Raw genomic sequence first — 26,938 nt, 5'->3', positions numbered from 1 at the left:
ATTGGCAAATAAGAATGGCCTTCATGCCAGAAACTTCAAAAAATTTTCCCAGTCTTCTAAGTGCTGCTGACTAAAGCATCAATTCCTATTTCAAAGAGCAGCCTGATCCAGTCAGCAGTGTACAGTGTGCCTAGCACTGTGGAGTGGGCCAGCAGCTGTGTTCTGGGTTTGTTGGCACAAAAGCAATGATCTTCTGATTTTAATGAAAGAAGCAAAATAAAGCTGGCAAAGGAGATGTTTTAAGAGATAGTGAACCATGTTTTTATTTTTCCATCTTCAGAACACAGGGCATTTTACTTAATTAAGTTTTCTAAATATAATTGGCGCAGTACATCCCAACTACCAAAAAAAAAAAAAAAAAGAGGAAAATAAATGTAAATTGAAAGAATTTGGAGGAAAAGCAGCCTTATTAACAAGGGAAGTTGACTCTAATTCCTTCTTGCCCTGTGTCTTATGTAATATAGCAACAGGAAGGGTTTCAAATTGCTTGCTAAACTTCTACTTCCCTGCCATTGCAATATGAAAAGGTTGGGAATGGATAGGTAAGTAACAAGAGAGATATGTCTGTGGATGTCAGCTGAATGGCTGGAATATTGATTGAGTTACAAATTCACTCAAAATACTCTAGTCAGTGTCTGTATGTTGGTTGCAGGGGGATGATAGTGATGATGGTGAGCGGAAGATTTGAGGAAATTAACAATGGGAAGAAGGAAGGATACAAAATCTAGGCCCACTTACTTTACTGGGTGTCAAGGGAAAAGGGAATATATCAGTTTTGGTGTTTCCATCTCCCTTTTGGTCCCCTTTCAAGAGTATGTATATGTATCAACATGAACAGAATTTTGGTAAAAAATGATCTTCAGATCTCAGGCTCTGACCATAATATTAAGTTAAAACTTGGGTTTGAAATTGATATGTCTGAAATACTGTCAAGTTCCACTTATCCTTAATGAAGCATTCAGAGGGGTCTTTCACAAGATGTAACCTGTGCTTTTGTAAGGGGCCACTGCTGTGTGGCTTCTTAAAAGAAATGGTTTGTGGGCATCTGTTCCAAGAAATGGTTCAGAACGGCCTTGTGCTGAGTGCTGGGTGCTCAGGGTGTCCCTGGTCTGTGGCTGAGGTGAGGGGCATTTCCCCTCAATGCCTGTCCCCATCCTGGTGTGTGCAGCTGTCCCCTTGCCGTGGTGTGTGGGTGCTGGCACTGAGCTCCTTAGGTGGGGCCATGCCGGGCTCTGCCTTCCTTGGAGCATTCCAGGGGCTCCAAGCTGAGCAGTGTTAGCTGCTGGTCAGATCTGTCAGCAGGTGTTTGTTCCCACAAATAACCTGGATCATGGTTTTCTCCCCAGAAAAGCTGATTGCCTATTGTAGCATCCCATGAATTCCCTCCCCTCAGCCAATTCCCAAAGGCTTTGCCTTGGAAAGACTGACCATAGAGTTCATTCCTCCTGTGGGATAGATGAGACTCCCTCATGGACCTTGCCCATATTTTACAACCTACCCTGGTTTCTCCCTTCCCTGTTTTCTCACTGGTTGGGTACCCCTGGTGGCTGCTACCCCTGGAGACCAATCTCCTTTGCCCCACCCTTATCTCTGCCCCCATCCCTTCCCATTCTGAAGCTGTCCAGAGCCCATGGTAGCCCTCGTTTTTCACCTGCATTCCCTTTGGCTTCCACACAATAAATCTCACTGGAATTAACTCCTGCAGAAAGACCCTTCTTGCCTCTCTCACTGAGCCAACTGTGGTGTGTGAGTCTGACTGCATTGCCTGAATGTTAATCCAACTGGCTCTTCCACAGGAGGTGCTTGTTGGAAACAGATAATAGGCATCAGTGTACCCATCCACCGCTCACGTTGGGTGCTGGCACCCAGCTCCTCAGGTGGGGCCATGCTGGGCTCTGCCTTCCTGGGAGCATTCCAGGTGCTCCAAGATGAGCAGTGTTAGCTGCTGGTCAGATCTGTCAGCAGGTGTTGGTTCCCACACATAACCTGGATCGTGGTTTTCTCCCCAGAAAAGCTGATTGCCTACCAGCGGGAGTTCCACGCGCTGAAGGAGCGCCTGCGCATCGCCGAGCACCGCACGCTGCAGCGCTCCTCCGAGCTCAACGCCATCCTGGAGCAGTTCCGGAGGGCCGTGGCAGAGACCAACGGCAGTAAGAATGCCATGAATAATTTTTCAGGTACACGCTCCAAAATATTTTTTTTTATAACTCTGCAATGCCAATATTTCTTGTTATTACTCTAGAATAAGAAATTGCTCCCAAGATTGGTGAATGAAGCTGTTCAGCAGTGTGAATGGAGTTGTATCTGATGTGGGTGTTTTGGTTTGTTCTTTCCAGTTGTTGTCCTTAATGATTCACCCACCCTTATTCAGTCCCTAAAGTCATAAGAATTACTTACTCCACACCAAGCTCCCAAAGTCTGGAACTTCTCGTTACTTATCTATTAGGTTGAATATATTTTGATGATTAATTTACATCACTTTTTAAATAGAGTCAGAGGGGAAAAGTGAGCAAACAGAAGAAATGGATGAACTTTAAGCAGTTAAAATAAGCTTAAAAGTCAACTGGAAAGTATTAAATCATATAGACTAAAGTATTGCTTATGATTTGTAAGAAGTACAGGAAATGGCCTTTTCAATAACTAGTGATTAAACTGGTAAAATCTTTCATAAGTTTTTACCCATTTTGGAAACTGATAGTCAGATTTATAAAAAGCTGTTTGGCAATATTAGAGACAAACACTGCAATATTCACCAGACTATTGATGTTGACTTCTAAAATCACACTGTTACTATTTTGTTGCTCTGATTTTTGTGGATGGAAAATGAATAACAAATAAGTACAAATTTTCTGTCAAGAGGTCTGACTTGGTAGGTTGCAGAAATTTCTTTGTATTGATCTTAAGGAGTTGGTCTATAAGGAGTTGAAACTCGAAGAGTTTTGCAGTTCAAAAGCCTGGAACAAGATTTTTTTGCATTTGTTGTCTACTTGCCTTTGTGCTGTGATTTACAATTTTCAATAGATTTTTTTTGGTTGGGAAATGGTTATAATTATAGGCTCCAATGTTGATGCCACTCATGAATTGCTGTCTGACACTAATGGCCCGATCTCCGTAGTTCCCTGGATCTCCAGGAATTGCACAGATAAAGGTTACATTTAGCATGGTCTATAAATCTTGTCTTCCTATTTCATGTGTGTGTTTTTGCTTTTAAAGTAAAGCGTGGAGGAGGTCAAATAATTTTGAATCTGGATTTAGGATTAAGTTATTACCACATTTGTTTCTAAAATTGACTTAGCTTGCTTTTAGGCAATATGTTTGTAAGGACTTATTCTCTTCTGATGCAGCTGAAAGTACTAATTCATTTAACATTCTACCATGTCTGGATCCCAGCTGGGATGGACATGCATTTTTTTCATGCAGAGCCATAATGGGAAGCCATCTGAATTACTGAGCTTTTGTGCTCAGAACATAGGATTAGATAGGTTTTTATTAAGCTTAATACACTTAAGTATGCCTAATACTCTTTGCTCTCTTTGAAGCTGAAAGAATTCCAGATTGTTTTGTGTAGATCCTTATTCATTCAGACAAGAGCTGTCATACTTGGACAGAATTTAGCCCAGGTTTTGCAGTTGAAGTTAAGGAAATGTTAGCAGGAAAAGTAAAATGTTCCTGTATTGGAGTCTATCAAGATAGACATACCTACTTATGGCATCTATTTACAAAGCTTTTTGTGAGGTTTGACGTGGTTAGGAATTTAGTTTCACCTAAAAATAAATGCTTTAAAAATCCCCAAACATACAGAACCAAAATCCAAAACAAATCCCATCTCTCTTTGTAGAAGCTGTGCTAAGACTCTGAGAGGAATTACACTTACGGCTTTCTTTTTCTTGCTTCTCAATTTTTTCTCAAGAAATCTTGACTACAGTTTTTTGCTTAACTTGATATTATAAAGCCCATAAGTTTTTGAAGATCCATATGCTATCATATTTTTCATTTGAAATGAGTTGTTTTCACACTTGATGCAAGAAAATCAACACACCCAGCAGGGTAATTTTAAAAACTGTTATTTGCAACTTTGAGAGCCACCTGGACATACTGAAAGGCAGTTGCAGTAGAAAGAGCAAGAATGATTCTAATGGAATCTAATAGGATCATTCTGTGCTAATGGACTAAATTAAGTTTGTGTTAATCTTTTTTTTTTTCAGGAATACTCAAAATATCAACTGTATGTTTAATGCTATTTTATTTTGTATCTCTATGTGCAGGATATTCCAATATGTATTCATAGCTCTGAAAAGTTATTTGCAGTAGTGTTTGCTGGATGGTGATGACTTCTGTAAGCAAAACTGAAAAATTATTTTGGGAAATAAGCCTCCCATTTGATTAATTGGGGAAAAAACCCAACAAAATCAGCAACCCCCCAAATAAATGGAGCATTATTTACTTCTGTAAATTCACATTAAGTCTTATGTGATCAAATAAGTATTAACTTTATCTGTAACAAGATGATAGGTGCAAATTAGTCTTGGCCATTTTTTATTAAAAAAATCAAAATAAGAAAAGACTTCTTTGCAGACAAAATATGATGACTCAGAAGAGTGCATAATTTATTCTGGCTTTCAGTTAGGACCAAGCTTGGGATTTTACACTGTTTACTATTGCTTAAAATTTCATATAATTTGTTTTCTGCATTTCTGATTTCATGTATGTTTGCAGATGAGACGCTGAAGCTGTTAAAAGAGCTAACAAGTAAAAAATCTCTTCAAGTGCCAAATATCTATTACCATTTGCCTCATTTGTTGAAAAATGAAGGAAGCCTTCAACCTTCTGTGCAGGTTGGCCTTGGAAGGACAGGAGGTATGCTGATATGGTGGTTATTTCATGTTTTATATCTGGAGGACCTTCTAGTTTTAGGAAAAGAATTTACTGCATTTCTTGGTAGATGAAGGACATCTCATTTAACTTGTGTGATATTGAAATCCTTTAAATTCACACTGAATCTGAGATGAAAGGAGCTTGGTTTCAGCTTTGCTCTTTTCTGCATAATCTCAGTCACACCCCATGCCATGTTAAGGCACACATTAAGAAGCATTTAGTTTGGATGAATTTTTCTGTAGCTAAAGGGAAACAAAGCTCAAGCAGTACAGAATCTGGCTTTTCAGATTTGTAGGGCAACCATGCATGGTTGTAATTATTTTAGCATTGATGTTTCTCTTGTTCTGAACAGTATATTTCAATATATAAATTAAAAGTTGAGAGAGGTAAGATAACCAGATATAATTGCATCAATAAAATCTGGACAGTGTTGTAGTTAATCCTGGCTTGTATTTTTTCATTACTTCAGTGAGTTTGATTGCTCCTTCTTTTAACAGAAGGTATGCCTGTATGACAGATGTGTGGGCTCAGGCCACAGGTTTATTTTTCTGACTATAAATACCTTTTATTTCAATGTTGTTGTTCAGGGAGGAAAAATCTAATCATTCGTCATTGTTTTAAGTGAAGTCTGTATTATGTCCCCAGGAAATATATGGCAGAAATTTGGAATTGAGAAATAGGAATTGGAATCAGATTTATTTAATTAAACAGAGGGAGGATATTCAGAGTTTTAGGACTTGATGAAGTCTGCTTTATCATTTCACTGCATTCCTGCTGCTATCTGCAGTGTTCCAGAAGGTAACCAGCCTAGGTACAGTGCAGAAGGAAAACTATGGAAAAATTAAGCAACACAGGACTCAAATGGCTTGCTGAAGGATGATGTTAATAACTTTGTAGCTAGGGATGTATTGCTTTGTATTTGTGGTGCTTTTATCAGAGAAAAGGAACTTTGTTGAGAAACTTCCATGCAGTTCCGTTGTCCTGGACTTGTTTATTTAGAAGAACCAAAACCAGGTGCAAGAAAATTAATAGAGGCTTTCAACAGTATTATTTTAAAAGATGACTTCTGAGAAGTCATCTCAGAAGTTCTTGAGTTCTGAAGAATGGTTATATTAGTTTTATTTTTAAACTTCAGTTAGGGAGTTTAATCACTCTTGGTGCACCTTGTCTGAATAATACCGTGGTTATTGATAATTTCCCATTGCACTGGGGTTTGTGTGACAACATTTGGTAACAGGGAGGCTCCGGGGGTACTTCTCTAAGAGAGGCCAGCAGATTTCCCTGTCTCCAGTGGAACCAATAGCCAGACCAGCACCACTGGAATAACAGATTGAAGAGGGGGGAAAAACTGCTCAAGGGCAATTGCAGCTGGAGAGAGGAGTGAGAACATGCAAGGTCAGTGTAGAAGGAGGGGAGGAGGTGCTGCAAGGCTGAGTCCCCTGCAGCCTGTGGTGAAGAGCATGGAGAGGCAGCTGTGTCTCTGCAGCCCATGGAGCAGAGATCCACCTGCAGCCTCTGGAGAACCCCATGTCACAGCAGGAGGATGCCCAAAGGAGGCTGTGAGCCCCTGGGAAGCCCACACAGGAGCAGGCTCCTTGGCAGGACCTGTGGGTCCATGGAGAGAGGAGCTGTGCTGGAGCAGGCTTACTGGCAGGACTTGTAACCCTGTGGAGGACCCACAGTGGAGGAGCCTGTTCCTGAAGGACTGCAACCCATGGAAGGGACCCATGCTGGAGCAGTTTATGAAGAACTGCAGCCTGGGGAAAGAACTTAGATTGGATGGAGATGTTCATGGAGGACCATCTGCCATAGCAGGGACCCCATGCTGGATCAGGGGAAGAGTCTGAGGAGTCCTTCTACAGAGAAGAAGAAAGTGGTGGAGGTCATGTATGATGAACTGAATTCCAGCCTCCATTCCCCATGCCCCTGTGCTCCTGGGAGGGAGGAGGTAGAGAAATCAGGTGTGAAATTGAGCCCAGGAAGAAGGGAAGGATGAGGAAAAGATGTTTTTAGATTTGGGTTTATTTCTCATTACCCTCTGTTCATTTTCTCAGTAATAAATTAACTTCCTCAAGTCTGCTTTGACTGTGACAGCAAGGAGGGGTCTCTCCCTGCCCTTATTTCTACCCATGAGCCTTTCGTTGCATTTTCTCCTCCCTGTCCAGCTGAGGAGGTGAGCAATAGAAGATCTTTGGTGGGAACCTGGTGTCCAGTCAGGATCAGCCCATCACACCTACACAATAGTCTGGCATGTCTAGGATTGGGAGTTTTTGTCTTCTGTGTTTGTTCTGAGAACTGGTGTTAACTATTAGTCATGCTGCTGATGCTGGGTGGCATATTTTAAACTATTTTTAATTACTGCAATCTCCACCTCTTAAACCTTTGCATTTATTAAGCAATGCCTTATTGCAAGATTTTTTTTTTTTTTTATCTTGTGTATGCAATCACTGAAAGTACCTTTCTGGTTTGTTTGATTTCAGTTTCCATTGTAATGGGAATACCTACAGTGAAAAGAAAAGTCAAGTCTTACCTTACAGAAACTCTCCACTCCCTTATTGATAAGCTGTCCCCTGAAGAAAAACTGGATTGTGTTATGGTTGTCTTTATAGGAGAGGTAAAATCGCTTACATTTTTAATACAATTTCTAACCTGCCTTTAATCACAAGTAACACTCCTTTCAGGAATTGATGAGGATCTGCTTTTTCTTCAAGATGCAGACAGATGACTCTCCTTCCAATAAAAGGAAAGTGTCAGTCTTGAGTTTCTGAGATACTGTCCTGAAGAGCCCAGCTTTTTCTGTTTATCAGGGGAATGGTGGACATGAATTCAGTGAAGTGGTTATTTTGCAAATCTTATGTTTATATTTATTGGCAAAGAGGTGTTATTCCTTCAACATAAGAATAATGGCAAAGGAACTCTGTTGTAGGGGAGAATTCTGTAGGGGAGAATTCCTTCCATTTTCTTTGTGCTGCTGCTTAGTCCTCTGTCAAACGAGTGCTGCAGTTGGAGATGTGAGGCACAGATTGTTGTTGAATTAATTTTCTGGACAATGTGGATGTTTGAAGCCCAGACCTTTCTAATGGATTAATTCAGTGTTCAGTTGGACTGTTTGTTCACTTTGGCGCTGATTTAGTGGAAATCAAATTTAGGAAAATGATAGAGTACTTTCAGAAATAATTCTGTTAGATGCTGGGAATTGCATGTACCTATTTTGTTCTCTATGCTTTTCTCAGAAGTCTGACTTGGACAGTGGGAAATTTGTTTGACCTTCATCCATCTAACTGCAGTGCTCTGCTGAAACAGTGTTTTATAAGTCCCACAGATGAAAATTCAAATCCCCAATTATAACTGGAAATGGTTTTAATTTAGTGAGCTGGTGTCCATTCAGGGATGAATCAGCAGAAAATCAGTCATTTTAATACTTCTGTTATCAACATATTTTAAAACTTTCATTGAAAAGTTTGTAAACATTTTGCTTTTATCTGAGAATTGTTTCTCAGTATTTTCTAATGCAAATTGCTCTATTTTCTTTTTCTTGATAGCCAGTCAAAAACTATCTGTCTGGACAGATACAGTTTTTCTGGGAAAAAAAATGCTTTTAAAACATTTCTTGGTTGAGAGTATCAGGGAACAGAATTCTTTCTGAATTACTGGAATGCTTTGTTTTTCTTCACTGTATTAGTTGGAGAAATTTTATTGCCTGTGAATGTGGCTTATTTTCAAGGTTTAAAACTGAAGTTTCTTTTGTTTTGCTTAAGGAAGTCTGAACTATGAGGTCTGTCTGTTATCATTGGATTCTCTGTCTTCTGCAAAATTTGGAATAGGAGTGAAATGTCCCCTCATCTTGTGTTGCCTTAGACAAGGCATATTGCTGTACCTGGGTTTTCCAGAGCTGGGAACTTCCTTCCTTTGAGGTGCTGTGGAACACTCTCACCTTGGGAGTGTTTCTACAGAGGTGACCACCAGTGAACTGAACATTTCAACAGGGGAGCTGCTGCTCTTGTGCCCATGGAGAGTTGTGTGGTTACACAGCAGTTACCCTCTGTGTTTTACTTCTTTATTTCACTTTGAGAGCAGTTCTGTGTGCTTATTCAGGCACCTGTTTTGGGCACTGCTAGTCAGGAATGTATGGGAACATCTGAAGAACCAAAGTTTATATTTTTGTTCTCTTGTAACCACTTACTAGATTTGCGTTTCTTTTTCTTTACTCCATCTAATTTATTATCTTTCCTTCTTTATTCTTGGATAATGTTTTTATTTTCTTAAGCTCAATATCTTACAGTTTGCTTTGCTATTGCTACAGGGAACTCTCTACATGATTAATATGGTGCATTAAATACTTCATCCTGAATTATGCTGTGCTTTTTCTCAGTTATTCTGTATATTTCAGTTTCCTTCTAGAAGAGGAAAACTGTAGGTTTAATAAGCATTTTCTCTGGCTGTTTGAAGGAAGGCATACTCCTCTGGTAGACTTCTGTTTCTCCTTAGATAAAAAGAAGGGCTGTGTCTTTTAAAATAGCCTTGTCTGTCCCCTCTTATCTGTGGCACATCCCAGTCTGAAATGCATTACACTATTGCTGTCATTAACAGGTGCAATAATAAAGGCTTATTTAAAAATACATTAGAGCTTTGACCAACTATGCTTATTTTAAAAATTATGCCAAAAGTTTCTAAAAAAATGTATGGCCTCTGCTCAAACATGTGTGCAGTTTAAGTACAGCAAGAAATGGTCATAGGGTGAGGTTATGTAATTTTGCTAATAAGCTTAAAATTACTATCTGTGCCTTGTCTATAGCTTGTAGCAACAACAAAAAAAGGAGCACAAGGCTACAAAAGTGGTTTTAGAAAAAAATTATAGGAAAAATAGCATTTTAAAAGGATTTTTGTATTTTTCTTGCTATCTTTATTTGAAAAATCAAATTTACAGTGGTTAAGAAGCATTGCTGGGAGCCATAGTTGTGGACTGTAATCTCTGTGCTAAGCACACTGCAAAACTCTTCTAATACTGCTGTTTTTTAGTAGTTCAATCTCACTCATTTCTTGTAATTTCATTTTTTGCTAGAAAACAAATTAGAAGGCTAATGGCCTTCTGCAAACAGCATCAACAGTGTAAACAGAGGAGCTAGTAAATAGAGATGCATTATGGTTGCTAAATAAAGAGATATGCACATTCATTTACTGTATGGATATTTCTCAGTAACAAAATTGTACACAGTAAATTTCTGTACTGGAAGTTCAAGAAACTCTGAAATATCTCAGCTGATGTGACAACTAATCACCAATTTAAATAATTACTAGAATTGCTTGACAGTAAACTATTCAATTGTCCTAGTTACTGACATACGTCTGTGTTCTCCAATTTGTTAAAATCACTTTATGGCAGAATAATTTGCAGGTATTCATTAGGATGACTAATAAATAGGTATGATTCATTATTCTTTAGTACTTCAAAATCTTTTTGTTCCCCCTCACTATGTAGCTAGTTCCTAGTTCATATGAGTTGAAAACAAATTATTTAAATCTCATTAACCTGCTTTGTACAAGAACTTGTTTTCAGAATAAGCCATAGACTCTAGGTTTAAGAAATCGTGAACTCTGAGTTAAAATTGTTGTCTAGTATTTTTATTCATTAGGGTTTGCAATTAACATGGGAAACATGGTTTTGAAGTACTTTAAATTAACATAGTGGAACAACAGACACATATATACACTCACAAGTGAATAAGAGAGAAATTAGAATACTTTCCTGGTATCTAAACAAAATGTTATTTCTTTTTTGCTGTGAGGAGATGTCATTTACAATGAAGAAAATGCACCTTAGACTTGTTCTAAATATATCAGAAATTATTGTCAGTCCACTTCATTAATCAGAGACTGCACTTAGCACAGTCTTTTGTACAAACAGTAATCAGTGCATGCTGGAAAGACTATAAGCCCTTGATTTGACCAAAAATATCAGAAGGACAAATCATTTCAGGAAGAATTGGAAGCCACTACAGGTATGGAAAAGCATTTTGCTATTTCTGTGTGCTGCTGATTACATCTGTCTAGGTAGTAATTGACCAGCCTTTTGTTCTTGGACCATTAGGCCACAAGTTTTACTTTCTTACATATTCCTTATCTAAATCTTACTTTCTGGTTCCATGTATGTACAGTTCACTCAAGCTGGAAAAATTTGCATATCTTGATTATCTTTTACTATCATCGTGTTATCTCTTTATGTAAACAGTGGCTGCTAAATTAAGAGATGTTAATCTTGAGTAGTGTTTTCTCTGTGCTCCGTCTCTGGAGAATCTTATTTATTATTTCTTTGGAAAAGTTTTTGTCCTGGTTAGGTGAGTGTGACACAAGCACCCAGCAAGGAACCATCCTGTGCATGGATATGAACAAAGCCTTAGCAGATTAAGGACTGGGTCAAATCTTGCTGAACCTGTTTTGTAGGTATTGACACTGCAATGCAATATGTAAACCTTCTCCACAAGGCTGTATTTTCACTTCTTGCTCTGGGCCTGAATTAGACCTCTCTGATCAGCAGCTCTCTAGATAAAAAATAAGAGTGTTTTGTCTGTCTTGCTCTCAACCTGGATGTATTAGCATCATCCCAGCTACAGAAATGTTCATGCTTTCTGCTAATTGTTTGTGAGCTGCCCCTTCTTGGAACTGCCCTGGAGAGTATTTTCAGTCCCTGAAAGATCTGACTGTGCATCTGGAGTTGGAGAGAATCTGATAGATCTTAGTGTATACATCAATATATGTATTTGTGTAATGTATATAAACTTTTAAAAAATCAAAGCTAATCAAAGCTGTTATGTCAAGATACATTATCTACACCAAATAATATTAAAGGCCTACACAGATGGAAATCTTTGTTTTGGACATCTCACTCAAAGTTGATAAGGATGATCGCACCTTCCTGATACACTGCCAGCTCTTGTATCTGAAAAGGTAGCTTGACCTGTCAGTCAGAATTTGAGATATTTATGCTGTTTTTGCAGTCCTTCTCCTTTTTCACCTAAGCTTTGGTATTCAGAAGTATTTACTGCTGATACTGGGCACCAACATAGGATTTTATTCTTCTCTTTTCATGTCAGTGACTAGCAAATTTTCTATAAGGAATTAAACCAGTGATAAAAATCTTTTTTAGATCTAAGAAAAGATCCTTGACAGGGTTTGAAACCTTGAATGTACCTGAGACAAATTTGCTATCTCAGCACCAAGATAAAATCCAGGATTTTGCTCTTTCCCCAAGCCCTAGACTTGTATGACTGAAATGCTTCTCTGAGATACTTGCTGAGGTGCACCTGGGCCACAATAAATACCTGATGCTTCTGATGAGAGAACATCACTATTGATAGCAGAGATGTCTGATCTCTCTGGTGACATCTAGGGTATTTGTGAGGTGGGAAGTAACAGTAAAAATCTTATTTCAGAAGCATTGCAGCAGGTGATTTCATACTTGTATGGTGGACTGAATTGGCACTGAATTTTTGGACAACACTATCAAGTTTTACTGCAGTGGTCTGCCTTGACCTAAAAATTCCTTCTGTCCTCCAAATAAAGAGCACAAATTGTAGAAAGGTACTTTCTGTACAAGATACAGCAGCTGCCTATCTTCTGGAAGGCAAACTGTCCAGACCATTTCAACAATGGCTTCCCCAAGGAGAACAAAAGGTTTCCCATGCTGCAAGGCAATATGTGCTGCTTTCTTTCAGACTCCACACAACTGGTAGTGGCTGTATGGCACTAGCATAACTTGCATCTGAATGTCTGGTCTTGCATTGTAATGCGATGCTTTTTGCTCTGGCTGGCCTTCTTAAAAACTCAGCTTGTTCTTTGACATGCTGTTGTGGTTCACAGCACAATCCATATGGATATTTGCTCTCATGATTGAGGATCTGACAGGCAGGGCACAAGGGTAGGGAGAAACAAGAGTGGAGTGCTACAAGAGTGTACTTGTAATCCTGCTACTGCTGCCAAAGGCTTTTGCGTTATGAAACCCTCTCCTGAACGGCATTGGGTTAATCATAGAAATGACTGGAGACAGAAAGAAATGTCTTGCCTATGTGGTGGAGGGGGGAATTTAAGGGAGAGATGAAGTCATTAGCTCATATAGGACACAGGCTGCATTTTGCTTATGTAACATTAGCTGGTTATGTTATGACAGTATTCTCATTCCTGTTTCTTGCCTTGCTACTTGGTCTCATGTTCCCTGTATTTAACTTGAACTCACTACTTCAGATCCTTCAAAAGAGGACACAGTATTTCTGAATATAAATATTTTTCAGCTGCATTTGTTGAACTCTAAAAGATGATACTACCTTTTTCCACAGGCTTTGTTTATATACACACACTACTGCAACCACTGGAAGCCACTGCTGCACGTTTATTCCTTAGGGTTTTGTCTTCACTGCATATATATCCCAAAATAGGTCAAATGCCACATTAGTGGCTGATTTTTCCTATGAAAATTTTATGCCTTGTGTATAGGTAATGATACTTATATGTACTTTTACTATTTCAGGGCAAATAAAAGTGTAGTTTGCCTTTTCTGAAGGCTGTAATTTTATATTGCTTGTCATTATATGAAATACGTGGTAAAATCCCACTCTTGTGCTATGGGATGATGCAAGATCAAACAAAATTGTAATTAGTAAGCAATGAAATGACCACACTATGCAGGTTAGCGTGCTTGTTCCTCAGGGTGTTCTTGAATAATGTAAGTCTTGCTTCTAGTAGATTTCATTTGAGAATTGAGATCTGGATAATCCAGATAATCTAGTCGGGATAAATTTCCACAGTGGTGAAAGTCCTCAAGGGGAGAACTTTGGAGGAGGTGAGGTCTCTTGGTTTGTTAAACTTTGGAGAAAAGACTGAGAGGTGACTTCATCACAGTTCTGCAGCTTCCCTGAGGTGGTCAGTGGAGAGGAGATACTGATGTCCTTTCTCTGGTGACCAGTGAAGGACACGTGGAAATGGTGTGAAGCTGCATCAGGGCAAGTTCAGAATGGACGCCAGGAAAAGATTCCTCACTGAGTGTCAGTCATGGGCATGGGCTGCCAGTGGAAGTGGCCATGGTGCCATGGTTGTCAGAGCTCAAGAAGCATTTGGATGATGCCTTTAGTCATATAGTTTAGTTTTAGGTGGTCATTTGGGGAACTGAATGTTGGTCTTGATGATCCTTTTGGGTCCTTTTTAGCTTGAGAGATTCTATGATTGCAATTGTTTTTCTATGCATCTGCCACTTAGGACAGTAAATCAACTTTTGGTCTTAAATGCCATGGTTTTTCTTACATTTTTACAAACAGTCTACCTTCTGTCATCCTTGAGGGTATGAAGTCAGGATTTAACAGTATGAAAGGGTTGATTCTTAAAAGAAAAAATCTTGGTTTTGTAGGACATTTGGCTAGCTGTTCATCAGAACTTTCTAAGCTCTCATTTTGTCGGCTAGCTAATGTATACTGCTGCTTTGCTGTGCACACACTCACTCATAAAAATCAATCAAGAAGTTCAGAAAGTTCACTGCTGCTCTGGCTCTTTCTGTGTTTGTTGAGAATTATGATGTCTGTTCAGACAAATGTGACGTGCAGCCTTGCCAGCACTTCAAAAAAGTGCTTTAGAGAATTGGAGTACAGCATTTTGCAAAAACAGAGGAAATTTTAAAACTTATTTCACTGACAGTCTGCAGCTTCAGTCTGTTCTACAACAGAATCTGAAGCTTTTTTAAAAGAAAGGTTCATCAAAGCATTCTACATGCATTTGTCATCAATATTGTTGATGTAAGCAGTTAAACCTTAGATACAGCCATGTTCACTGGCTTATAAAACTGCACATATCTCATAAACTAGAATCTTCTTTTCTTGTTGAAGGTTTTGATAGGCTCAAGGGGATGCTAATGAGCTACCTTGAAGATGAGTCTACTGTGGAATGTTAAATACACAAAATCACATCTGTCTCAGGAAGTAACCTGAACTGAAAGTAGTTGAAGCGTGGATGATAGCAGGAGGGGTTGTTGTATGTGTTTGTCTTGTTCTTGTTCTTGTTCTTATTCTTTGCTATGTATCATTTCATGGCTGCCTTTGATGGAAGCAAGGTGCTGATGGGAATCAATCCTTGGTCTGTTGTGAATAAAGGAAGATGTCTTACTTCAAGTGTTTTGCATTGTCTTGAACATCAGTTATTTCATATGACTAGGAGGAAAGAACAGGCCAAATTATTTGAACTGCTGATACTAAAATAACCATCTCTACTTATGCCTTTCATTATGAAGTTCTCTGAGATCCACTCACCAGGACAAAGTTCTTTGTAAGGCTTCATGTGATTCATTGATAAGATATATCCTTGTGGCTGGAAATTATCTTTGGTTGGGGCCTAACACAATTTTGCACTTAGTTGCTTAAAAGGAATTTCTTCTTAAAATACTCATTTGTGCTTCTTTTTTATGGGTCCAGAATTTCTAGGGATTTCTTTTAATCTTCAGCCTTAGGAGTTTTAGTAAGAAATAATGATAGTTTTAGTAATACCTTTGGGTTTGATAGACAAAAGCATTCATAGCTGTATTGTTGTGATCACCAGCAACATTTCACTTCAATATCTACAAGCAGCACTGATGCCATGAAACAGATTTTAAGTTCATCAAGTTTACTCCAAAGTCAACCAGATGATTTTTGTGGGAGGCCTAAAGAACAGTTACACATTTTCTTTCTTGGTGGCTTCTTTTTATAAATCTGGATTTGTCTTGTCCTGTTTAAGATTATTGGAGATGAGCAGTCTTGTGTCCTTCAGGCTGATAAAGAGGACCTTGTATCTTATTTTGTCAAGGCAGTAAACCCTTCATTCTTTGAAAATGGGGAATAGATTTTGATTAATAATGGATTTTTTTTCTGTTACTTTTAAGCTGCTGATTGAATTTACTGATACTGCTTGAAAGATCCTTAGATTTAATTTAGCTATTCCAGATTTCCTTCCATTGCAACCCTGCAAAGTCTTCTGTCTGCTTAGCTCTTCCCTTGGGTATAGTCACAGCTTATCAAATTTGTTGTGTATTCTCATTTCATGATGTTGTATGACTTAACATCAAAGTGCCACCTTCTTGGGACATGTCCTGAAGATCCTACTTAGTGTCAGACTGGGCAGTAAAAGGACTCAATTGTCTCTTGAAGTTCTGATGTAGAAAGATGTTTTGTGTTGAAATCCTGGTTCTGAATCTCGTATGGAGCTGGTAGATAGAAATACAACTGCTTATTTTAAAATCATGGCAGAATACAGTGTTTTAATGCATTTGATCATGTGAAAAATGACATCAACTCTTCTCATCTATGTGTTCTTTTTCTTTCTAAAAGTGTCATGTGCTTTTGCACTACAGTGATACAGTGATTGCTGATTGAGAAGGAAAAGTTGTCTACCAAGCCTGCAGTGGTATTTTCTATATCTCATGTTCATAGGAGCTAGACCAGACCTTCTTGACTTTTTGTGACAGCCAAGATTACCATATGAGGTTGGAAGACTTCAAGCTGCATCTTTTTGATGTGATCCTATTGTGATTGCAGCTCTGACTGGGGGAACTGCCAGCCTTTCACATGAAGTACACGAACTCTCTTATTCCAGACTTTTTTTTCTTCTGATTGTGATGTTTTCTGTACAAGAGTGTAAGGTTTTACAAGCAGTAGCAAGGTTTCATGGTAGTCTGGAAAATAGGTCAACTATGTTCCTGCTAAGGAGATGTGCACTAAGGCACAGGCTTGTGATCGAATATATGATTCCAGTTGGCTTGAAGTTTGGCATTTATTTTAATCTCTGGAAAACTGAATAGAAACTAGCTGTGTTTCTGCTGAGTGTGTGTGTGTGTAGATATATATAAATCCTATATTTTTCTATGCAGTTTCAGTATGGACTGTATTACATGTGTTGGAGTTCTTAATGCTGGACTGAGTAATTGAAATTTGGCATGCCAACTGAAATGCAAATTATTGTCTTTTCACAGGACGTTTGAACTGCAGCTTCTGTATTTTTAGTGCTTAAAAGGCTTTGAAAAGAGAGAAAAAGAAATGCTTCAATAAAGATGGTTATATTAAAATTATTGTTAGGTAGTCACTAGGTTACTGTGATTTGCAGCTGTTATATAAAACAGAAGAATTTATGTGTAACTCCATTCTATTAATTAAACATGTATAAACAACCCGTAGAGGTATTTAAACAGTGATATGTAAAGGTCCTTATGGACTTGTGAGTCTCCTTGTGTGGAACACAGTGCAAGATGACTTTTAAATTGTGAGCACCTTACCAGCTTACTAAAACCTCTGCCCAGCATTAGGCATAGCACTTAGAAGAAAACACCTATGACAAAATTACAAGAAATACTTTCTCCTCACATGTTCTTGTGGTATTTAAAATCTGCTTTTGGAAGAAATCCACTGCTGTTGTTATCCTTTTTGAAAAGCGTGCGTCACTGGCATTATGTTTGATTTCATAAAAATAAACCTTTAAAAAATAGAAATGGTGGTTTTTTAAGATCAATGGGTGAGCACCTTTATCAAACAAGATTAGCAGTTCTATAGAAAGGCTTGGGAGGGATTTATTCTCTGTGTATAATCCTTTAATGATATCCTGTGTTACAAATTCATCAGAAAAAATTTGAACTGTTCCTTTGTTTCTGGTATTTCAAAGACAACTCTTTCTCCAGAATCCTCATGAGCCAGAATCTGGGTTGATTTATGGACTATTCTTTTCAAAAATTTAAACAATATGTCAAATCATTAGATTAGTAAGTGTAACAAAGACCAGGGTTTTCAGTCACATTTATGAGTTCACAAATTCTCTTTTCTTGGAATGCATGTGTACAGCCAGGTTGAATAATTGCCCAGTCCTGGGAATGTAGATGATCTAGACTTTTCCAGGATGTCACGATTTGTATTTTCACCAACAAGTAATTTTTAGAATTGTTGCATCTATGAGCAGTGAGTGATTGATGGGATTGGTTGTCCCTCAGATTTAGTCTCTGATGCAAAAAAGCAACCCTGGTCAGAAAGGCAGCAGGCTCACTGCTCTCTGTGGTTGGGGTATTTGCTTTAAATGCAAAGCTTAGGAGGTGTACTTTTGAAAGAGGAGTGAGTGTGTATGTGAGTGTGTGTTCAATGGTCTGTTTTCCAGAAAGAGTTCTTTGGTAATATTTTCTTATATATTTTTACGATTGTATAACAATAATAATAATAATAATAGTAATAATAAATAATAATAATAATAATAATAATAATAATAATAATAATAATAATAATAATATCAAGTTCTTCCTACACAAACAGTGATCATTTTGTCATCAAGGGCGTGAGTTCTAACACTTTTCTGTTAAGTGCAGGTATGAGATAATTATTCCCCTCTGTTTACAAAAAAATTCTCGTATTAGAGGTAAGACATAGCTACATGTGTATTGTGTTCTTTTATTGCTCCAATATCTTACAAATGAAAGTGATTTTCAAGGACAGCCACCTGCAATGTTTATTTCACTTGTTCTTTTGACATGTAACTCTAGAACTATCAATTAATCTATTCTTCTTTGTTTGTTTGTTTATTTTTCCCCAGACTGATCTTGATTATGTTAACAGTGTTGTTGCAAGCCTGGAAAGAGAGTAAGTTGTAGTTTTAATTGGGTATTTCTTAGTTTATTCGTGATAAAATAAATCAGGTTGTAATAAGCAATTAAAAATATTCTGGAAATAAGAGGTCATGCCTTTTTGTTTTGTGGAGCTTTGGACTTTTGAACAAAAAAGTAAGACAAATTAAGAGGCAGTGATTCAGTCAGTTAAACTGTAAAACAGTAAGTGCGATTAAATTATTTGATGCACCATAAACAGATGGGATTGTTTAAACATGAAGGGAAATTTGTGACATCTGTGTTAGGGCCTTGTATTCTCTATGTTCAAAGAGAACTGTAGGAAAAAAATCACTAGTTTCTGAAAAAGCACAAAAAATGTTTAGAATGTAGTTTAATTCTGATTGGCAGAAGGTGATAGAGCTCTGAAGGGCATGCTAAGGAAAACAATGCTTTTTTCTATACTGCTGTTCTTCTGTATGGCTCATTTGAGCAAGTCCTCATACCCAGACACAGCAACTGCTCCAACAGACAGGAGCAGGAACTACAGGACTCAGGATCCCTCGTGTGACTTCAGGGTGTTTCCATTGACAGGTTTTCTACAGAGATCAATTCTGGCTTGGTGGAAGTAATAGCCCCTCCTGCAACATACTATCCTGACTTGACAAACTTGAAAGAAACATTTGGAGACTCAAAAGAGAGAGTGAGGTAGGTTTATTCTCCCAGATCTTTTCCCATCTCCTCCCACACCCACACTTTGGTTGTTTATAAAACGGCAAGTGGGATGTGAATTCTTGAAATGTTTTCTTACTGTAATTCTTGCAAGTGTGGGGATGCTAAAAGTGCTCTATGAATCCATCTCATTCTTAGCTACATGCTGCTCTGTGCATGATCAGAGCCTGTGCTTGGTTGAATCCATTTAGTGTTTAAATATGAGAGGACAACTGAGACTTTTGATGTACTTTTATTCCTCTATGTGGACTCTTTCATTTGATGGTTTTCTTCATGAAATACAGGGTAAAACCCAGTAGTACTTGTTGAATTACCATTTTAAATGCACATGTGTTTTTAGTGAAATGTCAGGTAGTTGTCACAAAGTCAGGTTCAAATTAAACCAGTTTGATGTCTGTATTAAAGCATAAGGTGAAAGCTTTGTTCCTTTTTCTTTCAGACAGTGGATTTCCTGAGGGAACAATGCCAAAAGCAGCTGTCCTAACATTTCACTAATATGTGTCATTCTTCATAATGAAATTTACTTTATATTGCCAGCTTGTATTGAAATAACAGTTTTTCATAAACCTTAAGCTTTCAATTTAATTTCAGATGGAGAACAAAACAAAACTTGGATTATTGTTTTCTTATGATGTATGCCCAGAAAAAAGGGGTTTATTATATTCAGGTAAATTTTTCTTCTTTATTTTGAGACAAGTTTTCAAATGAGTCTCTGGAAATTATGTTGTTGGACTCATCAGAAGGATGTACACAGAACAGAGAACTTGATCCCATCATTTAAAGAGGGCATTAAGTATGGTGGTTATGGTATATGGGAAAGTAATTTGAGCAGGATACTGTCTCACTGTCTCTGAAGTAGAAAGTAATTTATCCTATGTCACTTCTCATAAGAGGCCTAGCAAAAAAAAAGTGAAGGAATCCAAACAGCTTAACTGTTTTTTCCTTGTCCCTGGAATGAATTATTGTTGAGTTGCCTAGGCAAAAAAAAAAAAAAAAAAAAAAAAAAAAAAGCCAGCATAGTTTTTAGTGGGAATGAATGAGGCTAAAATCTATTTTTTTCTTTTGAAAGTGCAGTGTCACTTTAATATGACTGTTGTGTGTAGACATGGAATTTTTTTTTTAAGAGGTTTCTAACCACAGAGTTAAGTAGTTCTTCCCCTTAGCTCAGAATTGTTCCTATCATGTGTTTCTGCTTTGAAGTAGAATTCTTACCTACAGGTATTGCAGATTTAGTAACTGCACTGATGATCTTTATTTAGATGTTGTGCCTGTGTCCTTGGGGTGTAAAGTCCCACACATCTCATCTGGTTTTCACAAAGCTCTGCTGACTCCTCTCTGAGAGCTGTTGGAGTCTCAGCTCTCTGGGAAGCTGCAGAGCCAACAGCATGTGACAGTCTGGTTTGATACTGAGAAGTTGCACAAATATTAGTGCCAGCATGAGGGGGAAGGCATGACTGCACTGTGAGAAAGGACAGGAGGAGCAGGATCCCTACTGCAGCAATGGCCTTACAGCCCCTACTGTGAATTAAAGGGATGTAGCACCCCATGTTGGCAGCTCTGCAGCCTGGGCTGGGTGGTTGTGGACTGCAGATATTGTGTGTCTCAGCCTCTTGTCTCAGAGGAGGAACTCTTTCAGTGCCCTTAACATTTGTGAGTAAGCAGATAATACAGATATTAAACTTGTTCTGATGATGCCACTTAGACCAACATTATGTCATGGATGTTTTTCCTTTGAAGAAAGAAGCTGGAAAAGCAGTGTTCTAAAGTAAGAAGTCGAGATATGTTTGTGGATTCTTACTAGTTTCTGTATTACTTTTCCACAAGGATTCTGTATTAGTTCTCCACAAACAGACAGACTGATCCCTACAATAGTTATTCCAGGCTATGGCATCTATGTTTTATATCAGTGCTAGCATTAGAAATACATGGCTATTTGTTAGCAATCTATTATAAGTCAGTATTTCCTAGCTGTACTTTTTTCTATTGCTTTGCTAGTGCTTTTTTTTAATGTTGATATTGCTTCTACCTTCCTCTAGCTTGAAGATGACATTGTTGTCAAGCAGAATTATTTCAGCACAATAAAAAATTTTGCACTTCAGCTTGCTTCTGAAGATTGGATGATTCTAGAATTTTCTCAGCTGGGTTTCATTGGTAAGAAAATGTTCACTTTTGCAGTTTGAAAGAATACATTTGTACTCAGACTGTGAATTAATAGTGATCTGCCTTCAAAGCTATCTTCTTTGTGCTGGAAATAGACCAAGAAGTAGAAATTCATTGCCTTTTTTTTGGAACTCTGGTTTAGCTCATGGTTGTTGCTTTTGCCCCTCATTTGTTTTATATACTTTTGCATGATGGAGGCATACTCAAACTGTTGGAACAGAGGGAATTTTTATGACCAAAAGTTAATTTATAAAAATACTAACAATCAAACTGCAAGGCATGATTTATTTTTAATTTAGCTGCTGTTAAAATGAAAATGTAATTAAAGCATAACTGACTGAAAGAAAGAAAAACCATGAAAATTAGCTCCACCTAAAATAACTTGCTGTTTGTGCCAGAATTTCCAAGAATTAGCAGGCATCAGTTTGTTGCAAAGCCTGTTCTAGCTCCATCTTTCTACTTCATGAAGGAGAAGTTAGGACAATCTGTTCCTTCCTAGATGCAGTCTATCATTTGCAATTAGCAACAATGAGAGGAGGTAATGCAGGATCTTGGGTTGTGGGTCAGATGTCAGGGTGCTCTGGAAATTATGGTTCTTTGCTCTTACACAACATCTTTTCATGGAGAGACACTAGACTTGACAGAAAAGCAATGATAGAGAAGTTTGGAAGGGATTTTACAAGTCAAAAGGTTATTTCATTACTACACTGATGTGTCATGATCTTTTTAAAAGCAGCAAGCTGGAGATATGCAAGGAAAAATCAAAAGCTGGGGCAGACTTTGGAGATTCCTGTGGCCAACACAAATGGTTCCAATATGAAGGCTGTAAGTTAAGATCAGAACAGAAACAAAATCCTATGTGTAACAGATAAAAGTGCAGCCCTGAGTTGTGTCATTCTCTTGGAAATTCTTGTTCTCTTTCCTTTGGGTCTACTTCCCAGAGAATGGCTTCATTTTTAGCTCAGTGACCCATAATGGTTTTATTGAGAACTGAGCATGTTGGCACTACTTGAATATGTGCTGTCCTGTTTCCAGCTCAGCATCAGGTGGGCAATAGTTCCCTGACTTTGGGGGTCTCAGAGGTTCCTGGAGTAGAAAGGAAAACAGAAATTATCCCTCCTACATGCCATGTTAGGGTACAGAATGTAGACTTTGTAGACTTGCCTGCCAGTTTAGCCTACAGAAACAGTGGGGAGGAGGAAAGGAAATGGGCAGAGTGACATCTCCTTATACACCTGGTCATCACCTAACTGCTTTGGGCTCCCATCAGAGATACACTGCTGATGAAATAATTATGGAATTGGTTCTGTGGCCTTAGAGGTGGGAGAAATAGGAAATTATGCTGCCTAGCATGGAAAAATAAGAAGTTAAGTAGTTTACTGATATCTTGCCCTAAATAAACTTCTTGCTTGGGGAACTCGTGCAACATTGTTTTGTGTTAGCAGAGACTGCTTGAATACAGCATTTGATAAGATTTTGTTTCTACTGTTGAACAGTTAAACACTAACCCAGACTCAGCCTACAATTTGAGTTTAAGCTCCAGTCTAATTGCACTTTAAGTGTAATTCTCTATGGAGTCCCTGAGCTATAGAATTTACATCTATTCTACTTTTGCCTGATTTAGTAGTAGAGTGTGCTCACTTACAAATTGCCACTCTACAAGAATGACACATCAAATGTGCATAAAACCAAATGTGCATAAAACCAGCTTACACTTTAGGACGTGTGCTGTATACCCCATGCAGTTGTATTTCAGGTCACTTAACTTGCTTTGTATTTGTGTATTTCAGCCCCCACCCCAGCTTTCTATTCTCTGTTGTAGAGAGCACAGTGTTTAAGCCTGGTGGGGTAGGTAGATAGTTCTTAATACTGAGACTTGGCTTAATGAAAAGCACAACTCTTTAAAAATATCTTGTTTTTCTACACTGTCTGTATACTTCTGGGCAGTGTGGGTTCTGAAAGTAGCTGTAGTTAAATTTAGTTGTTAGCTCCTGCTGCTTGCATCCCTGTTCTTTGTTCCTTGTATCATATTTGTTTGCCTCCTTTTAACTGGATGATATCAGTAGAATTTCAGATGCATTTAGCTATGGCTACAGATCTTAATGTTACTTTTCTACTCAAAAAATTAAATTAGCTTTTTTTCTTCTTCCAATATAGCTACTTATTATGTTTTTAAGCTTTGAGAGGAAAATTAGTATTCATAGGAGCAACTAAAACTTTTGGCTCTGGTACACATTGGTGTGCTATAACCATATATTGCTTGGAAATTTTATGCAAGTAATGTAGATTTTTCTCATCTCTGCTCCATCCCTTTATGGATCTTGATGCAGACTGATAGTGTGGCAATTTGGTAATGCAGATACCTTTGGGAAGAGCAACAGTAGTTTGTAACTGGGGACCAGTTTTATGTGTAGATGTCCAAGAAATAATGTAGAGCACTGAATTCACAGAATCATAGAATGGTGTAGAAAGGACCTTGAAGTCATCCAGTTCCAACCCCCCTGCCAAGGACAAGGACACCTGTCCCTAGCCCAAGTTGCTCAGAGCTCCATCCAGCCTGGCTTTGAACACTTCCAGGGATGGATTATCCACAGCTTCCCTGGGCAACTGTTGTCTAGATGCTACTGATTTAGAAATAATCTCTCAAAAAGAGAGGTGTGGTTGATTCACTGTTAGCTGTTGGAAACCTTGTTTAGCTTGCAAGATTGCGAGGTAAAAATGTGGGATTTTTTGTCATAGTGTATTTCTGAACTGAAAATCTAATTTATGCAAGTGCTACACGAGGAAGTGGCAAATGTAGCTATTTAGGCTGACAGCAGGATTATAGAATTCTGTCACCTCTGCCACAGAACAGACGTTGCTTCCTTTGGTTTTTTTTAATCCTGAAAGCATAGTCTTAAATGCTGTCAAGTATCTAATAAATAATGGGTGAGATGTATGCTGTTTCCTTAAGAAGCTCTGGGGAAGGAGATGTATCTTTTACTCTTCTGGATTCTTGTTTGCACTGTGAGACCTGTGACATAATCTAGGAAAGTCCTACTGTCTTTTTATGAGGAATAATGATTTGTCTTCCAACTGCCTGTGAGCTGAAGTGTTTTCCAGAGGAACTGCAATCCTTGCACTGGACCTATAATGCCAGCTGTCACAAACATTTCATGCAGTGGTCTGAAATGGCCTTTTGGTTGTCTTGTGCAGTTCCTCGGAGTCTTGTTGTGTCCTAATGTTTTAAGGCCTGTTGTTTTGATTATTTTAAGTTGCTCTGATTGCAGTTTTGCTCAAGCTGTGCACATAGTTGAAGTTTGGGAGAGAGTAGAGCAAGTCAAACATTTGAGCTTTAAATAACTTCAAAGAGATTCTGGTTTTAATGCCAGCAATTTGCATATCATTACCAAGGAAAGCATTGAAAACATCAGCTATGGCTAGAATATGTGCTTGCAGGTGTAAAATTATTGTTGGTGTAGACTCAATATTTGTGATGCTCATGTGGAAGAATTAAAATGATTTAGATATTGGCAGTTCAGAGAACTAGAAAACAAAGTGTTTCATTTAGTATGTGCCTTGTATTTGCCAGCAAAATACTGAGATGGCCAGAATAATTCACTAAGGATGGCCTTTAAAAGGACTGAAAAATGAATAGCAGTCTTGTCAGGACACAGAAAATTCAGAAAGTGTTCTACAGGTTTGCTTTTTTTTCAGTCTTCATTGTCATTTTTATCAATATAGATAAATAAATTGGAGAAAGTCTACATTTTGTATCTCTAGGGTTTTATGGAGCAAACTTTTACCTTTGTCTCTTAGTTCTTTCAGATTTTGAAGTTTTCCTCACAATGATAGGTTGCATGTGCCCAGAATCCAAAAGCTCTGAAGTTTTGTCAGCAGAGTGTTCTGGATTTATGACTGTTCCCATGCACTGTACCAAGTGCATTTACATGGTGCAGCATGAGCCATTGCTTCATTCTTTCTCAGAGTTTGCAGTTTGAGGCAGTGTGTGTTCACTGCAGTGTTTGGTTAGGTCCCTTTGGCTTGATGATTTCTGGCTGCATATTGGGGATGGCCAGTGGGCAATCCCTAGGTTGGATGTGGGTGGTGTCTCAGTGGTTCTGAGGCTCACAGCACTTTCCTCATGGGAGCTGCAGGACAGAAGGACCTCAGCAAATGTTGCTGCTTGTTCTTGGGCTGTGGCTGTGCCCTAGGGAAGCCAGGCTGGTGCTGCTGCTGCTGCTCTTGGTTAGGAGAGACTAGGCAAGGGCTTGGTTAATTTGGATCCAGAGGGGCTGAGTGTTGGATCTGTGCAGTAGGAGTTGTACTGGGTTGGTTTCCATTACAAGGACTAGGTGTGCCCAGTCAGGGATCCAGAGCTTTGAAGGACTGTTTAACCAGAGACTTCACTGCAGAGCTCTGGTTTTGAGCTGCTGTAGACAGACTGTTTTGATGGAAAAAAGGAGACATGGATCCATGGCAGAACTGCTGTGCAGGTGGTATCCTTAGACAGAAATGACAGATGAGTGAGGTGATGTTATACAGAGGGACGAGGGGCTGGGGCCAAGCTGTGCCAAGCTGTGTGTGACAGCATTTCAGATAGTGGTATGGGGATGTCTGTCCTTGGTTACTGAAGGAAGACAAGGGCTTGTCTTGGGATCAGGGTGTTTCCTGTTCATCTTTGCTCCAGTGTTCATTAGGAATTAACACGAGAAGACTTTGTGTTCACCATTGAACACTTCCATGGTGTGAGTGTTACACTCACAGTGCTGTGAGTGTAAGGCAAAGAGGCTGCTTGATCTAAAGATGCCGGTGCAGGTACAGCTGGCTCACCTCTCTTATTCTGACTAGCTGCAGTTGGATGTGTCAGAGTGGCTTGGTTGGTTGGCTTGGTTTTTTGTGGTTGGTTGGTTGGTTGGGCTTTGTTTGCTTTGTTTTTCCCTGCTGTGCCCTGTGAAATAACCATGGCAATTAGATTACTCCCCAGTCTGGGGTGGTTGACTCATGGTGGACAGTAGAGTGCCAGCCTAGAGGAAACTGCCTCTGAGCCTAGACAAGTTTGCCATATGGGGGTAAATAATGCATTGATATCCTGTTTCTATTTTATGTGAAATTAGGATAACTTAAATTAGGGATAAGAGTAAATTCCTACTCATATCTTCAGTCTTGTTCTCAGTTTACTTAATTGTAGCATCCTGTTCCTTCATGCCAAGTTCTCAGTGACATGGTCTGTGAGTGAGGACAAGACAGTAATCCTTATGTTCTCCAGAAGATGAGCTAGTCCAAGGAAAAAAAAAGTCAGTGTGATTCTTCTGCTCTGTCCTTGGGTAGAAGAATAAAAGGATTCTAGAGCATCATGGCTGTTTATAGATCCTGGAAGAGGCATTGAGATTAGGGCAATATTTCTGTCTTCTGACTCTCATCATATTGTGCATCTCTCTGACAACACATGGAAAGGTGCACTTTGTATGGAAACAAATGTGACTGACAGACTGCCTCAGCAGCTGTCACCTAGAAATGATGGTTTCAGTCCCATAAAAATCCCACAAACATCTCATTAGTTCCATTTTTTAGCTGGTGTTTTATCAGGGCTTACAATATTTTTCT

General features: G+C 38.6%; 1 protein-coding gene across 2 annotated transcripts in view; it reads left to right on the top strand.

Annotated features, from left to right (window-relative positions):
* Positions 1-26,938, top strand: part of MGAT4A (alpha-1,3-mannosyl-glycoprotein 4-beta-N-acetylglucosaminyltransferase A) — a 70,257-nt gene that overhangs the window by 21,391 nt on the left and 21,928 nt on the right. The window contains exons 2-8 of one of the 2 annotated variants that reach the window (XM_054271602.1): positions 2,010-2,177; positions 4,717-4,857; positions 7,356-7,489; positions 18,451-18,497; positions 19,055-19,168; positions 19,784-19,859; positions 21,229-21,343. In XM_054271602.1, the coding sequence (XP_054127577.1) occupies positions 2,010-2,177; positions 4,717-4,857; positions 7,356-7,489; positions 18,451-18,497; positions 19,055-19,168; positions 19,784-19,859; positions 21,229-21,343 (795 nt within the window). The remainder of the gene's footprint in view (positions 1-2,009; positions 2,178-4,716; positions 4,858-7,355; positions 7,490-18,450; positions 18,498-19,054; positions 19,169-19,783; positions 19,860-21,228; positions 21,344-26,938) is intronic. The other variant, XM_054271603.1, reaches the window with a different exon arrangement.

Source organism: Melozone crissalis, unplaced genomic scaffold (genome assembly GCF_028551555.1).
Source record: "Melozone crissalis strain CALT ecotype California unplaced genomic scaffold, PUWL_Pcris_2 ptg000013l_1, whole genome shotgun sequence".
Classification (NCBI taxonomy): domain Eukaryota; kingdom Metazoa; phylum Chordata; class Aves; order Passeriformes; family Passerellidae; genus Melozone; species Melozone crissalis.
The sequence above is the reverse complement of the archived record's forward strand: the minus strand, read 5'-3'. Positions and strand labels throughout refer to the sequence as shown.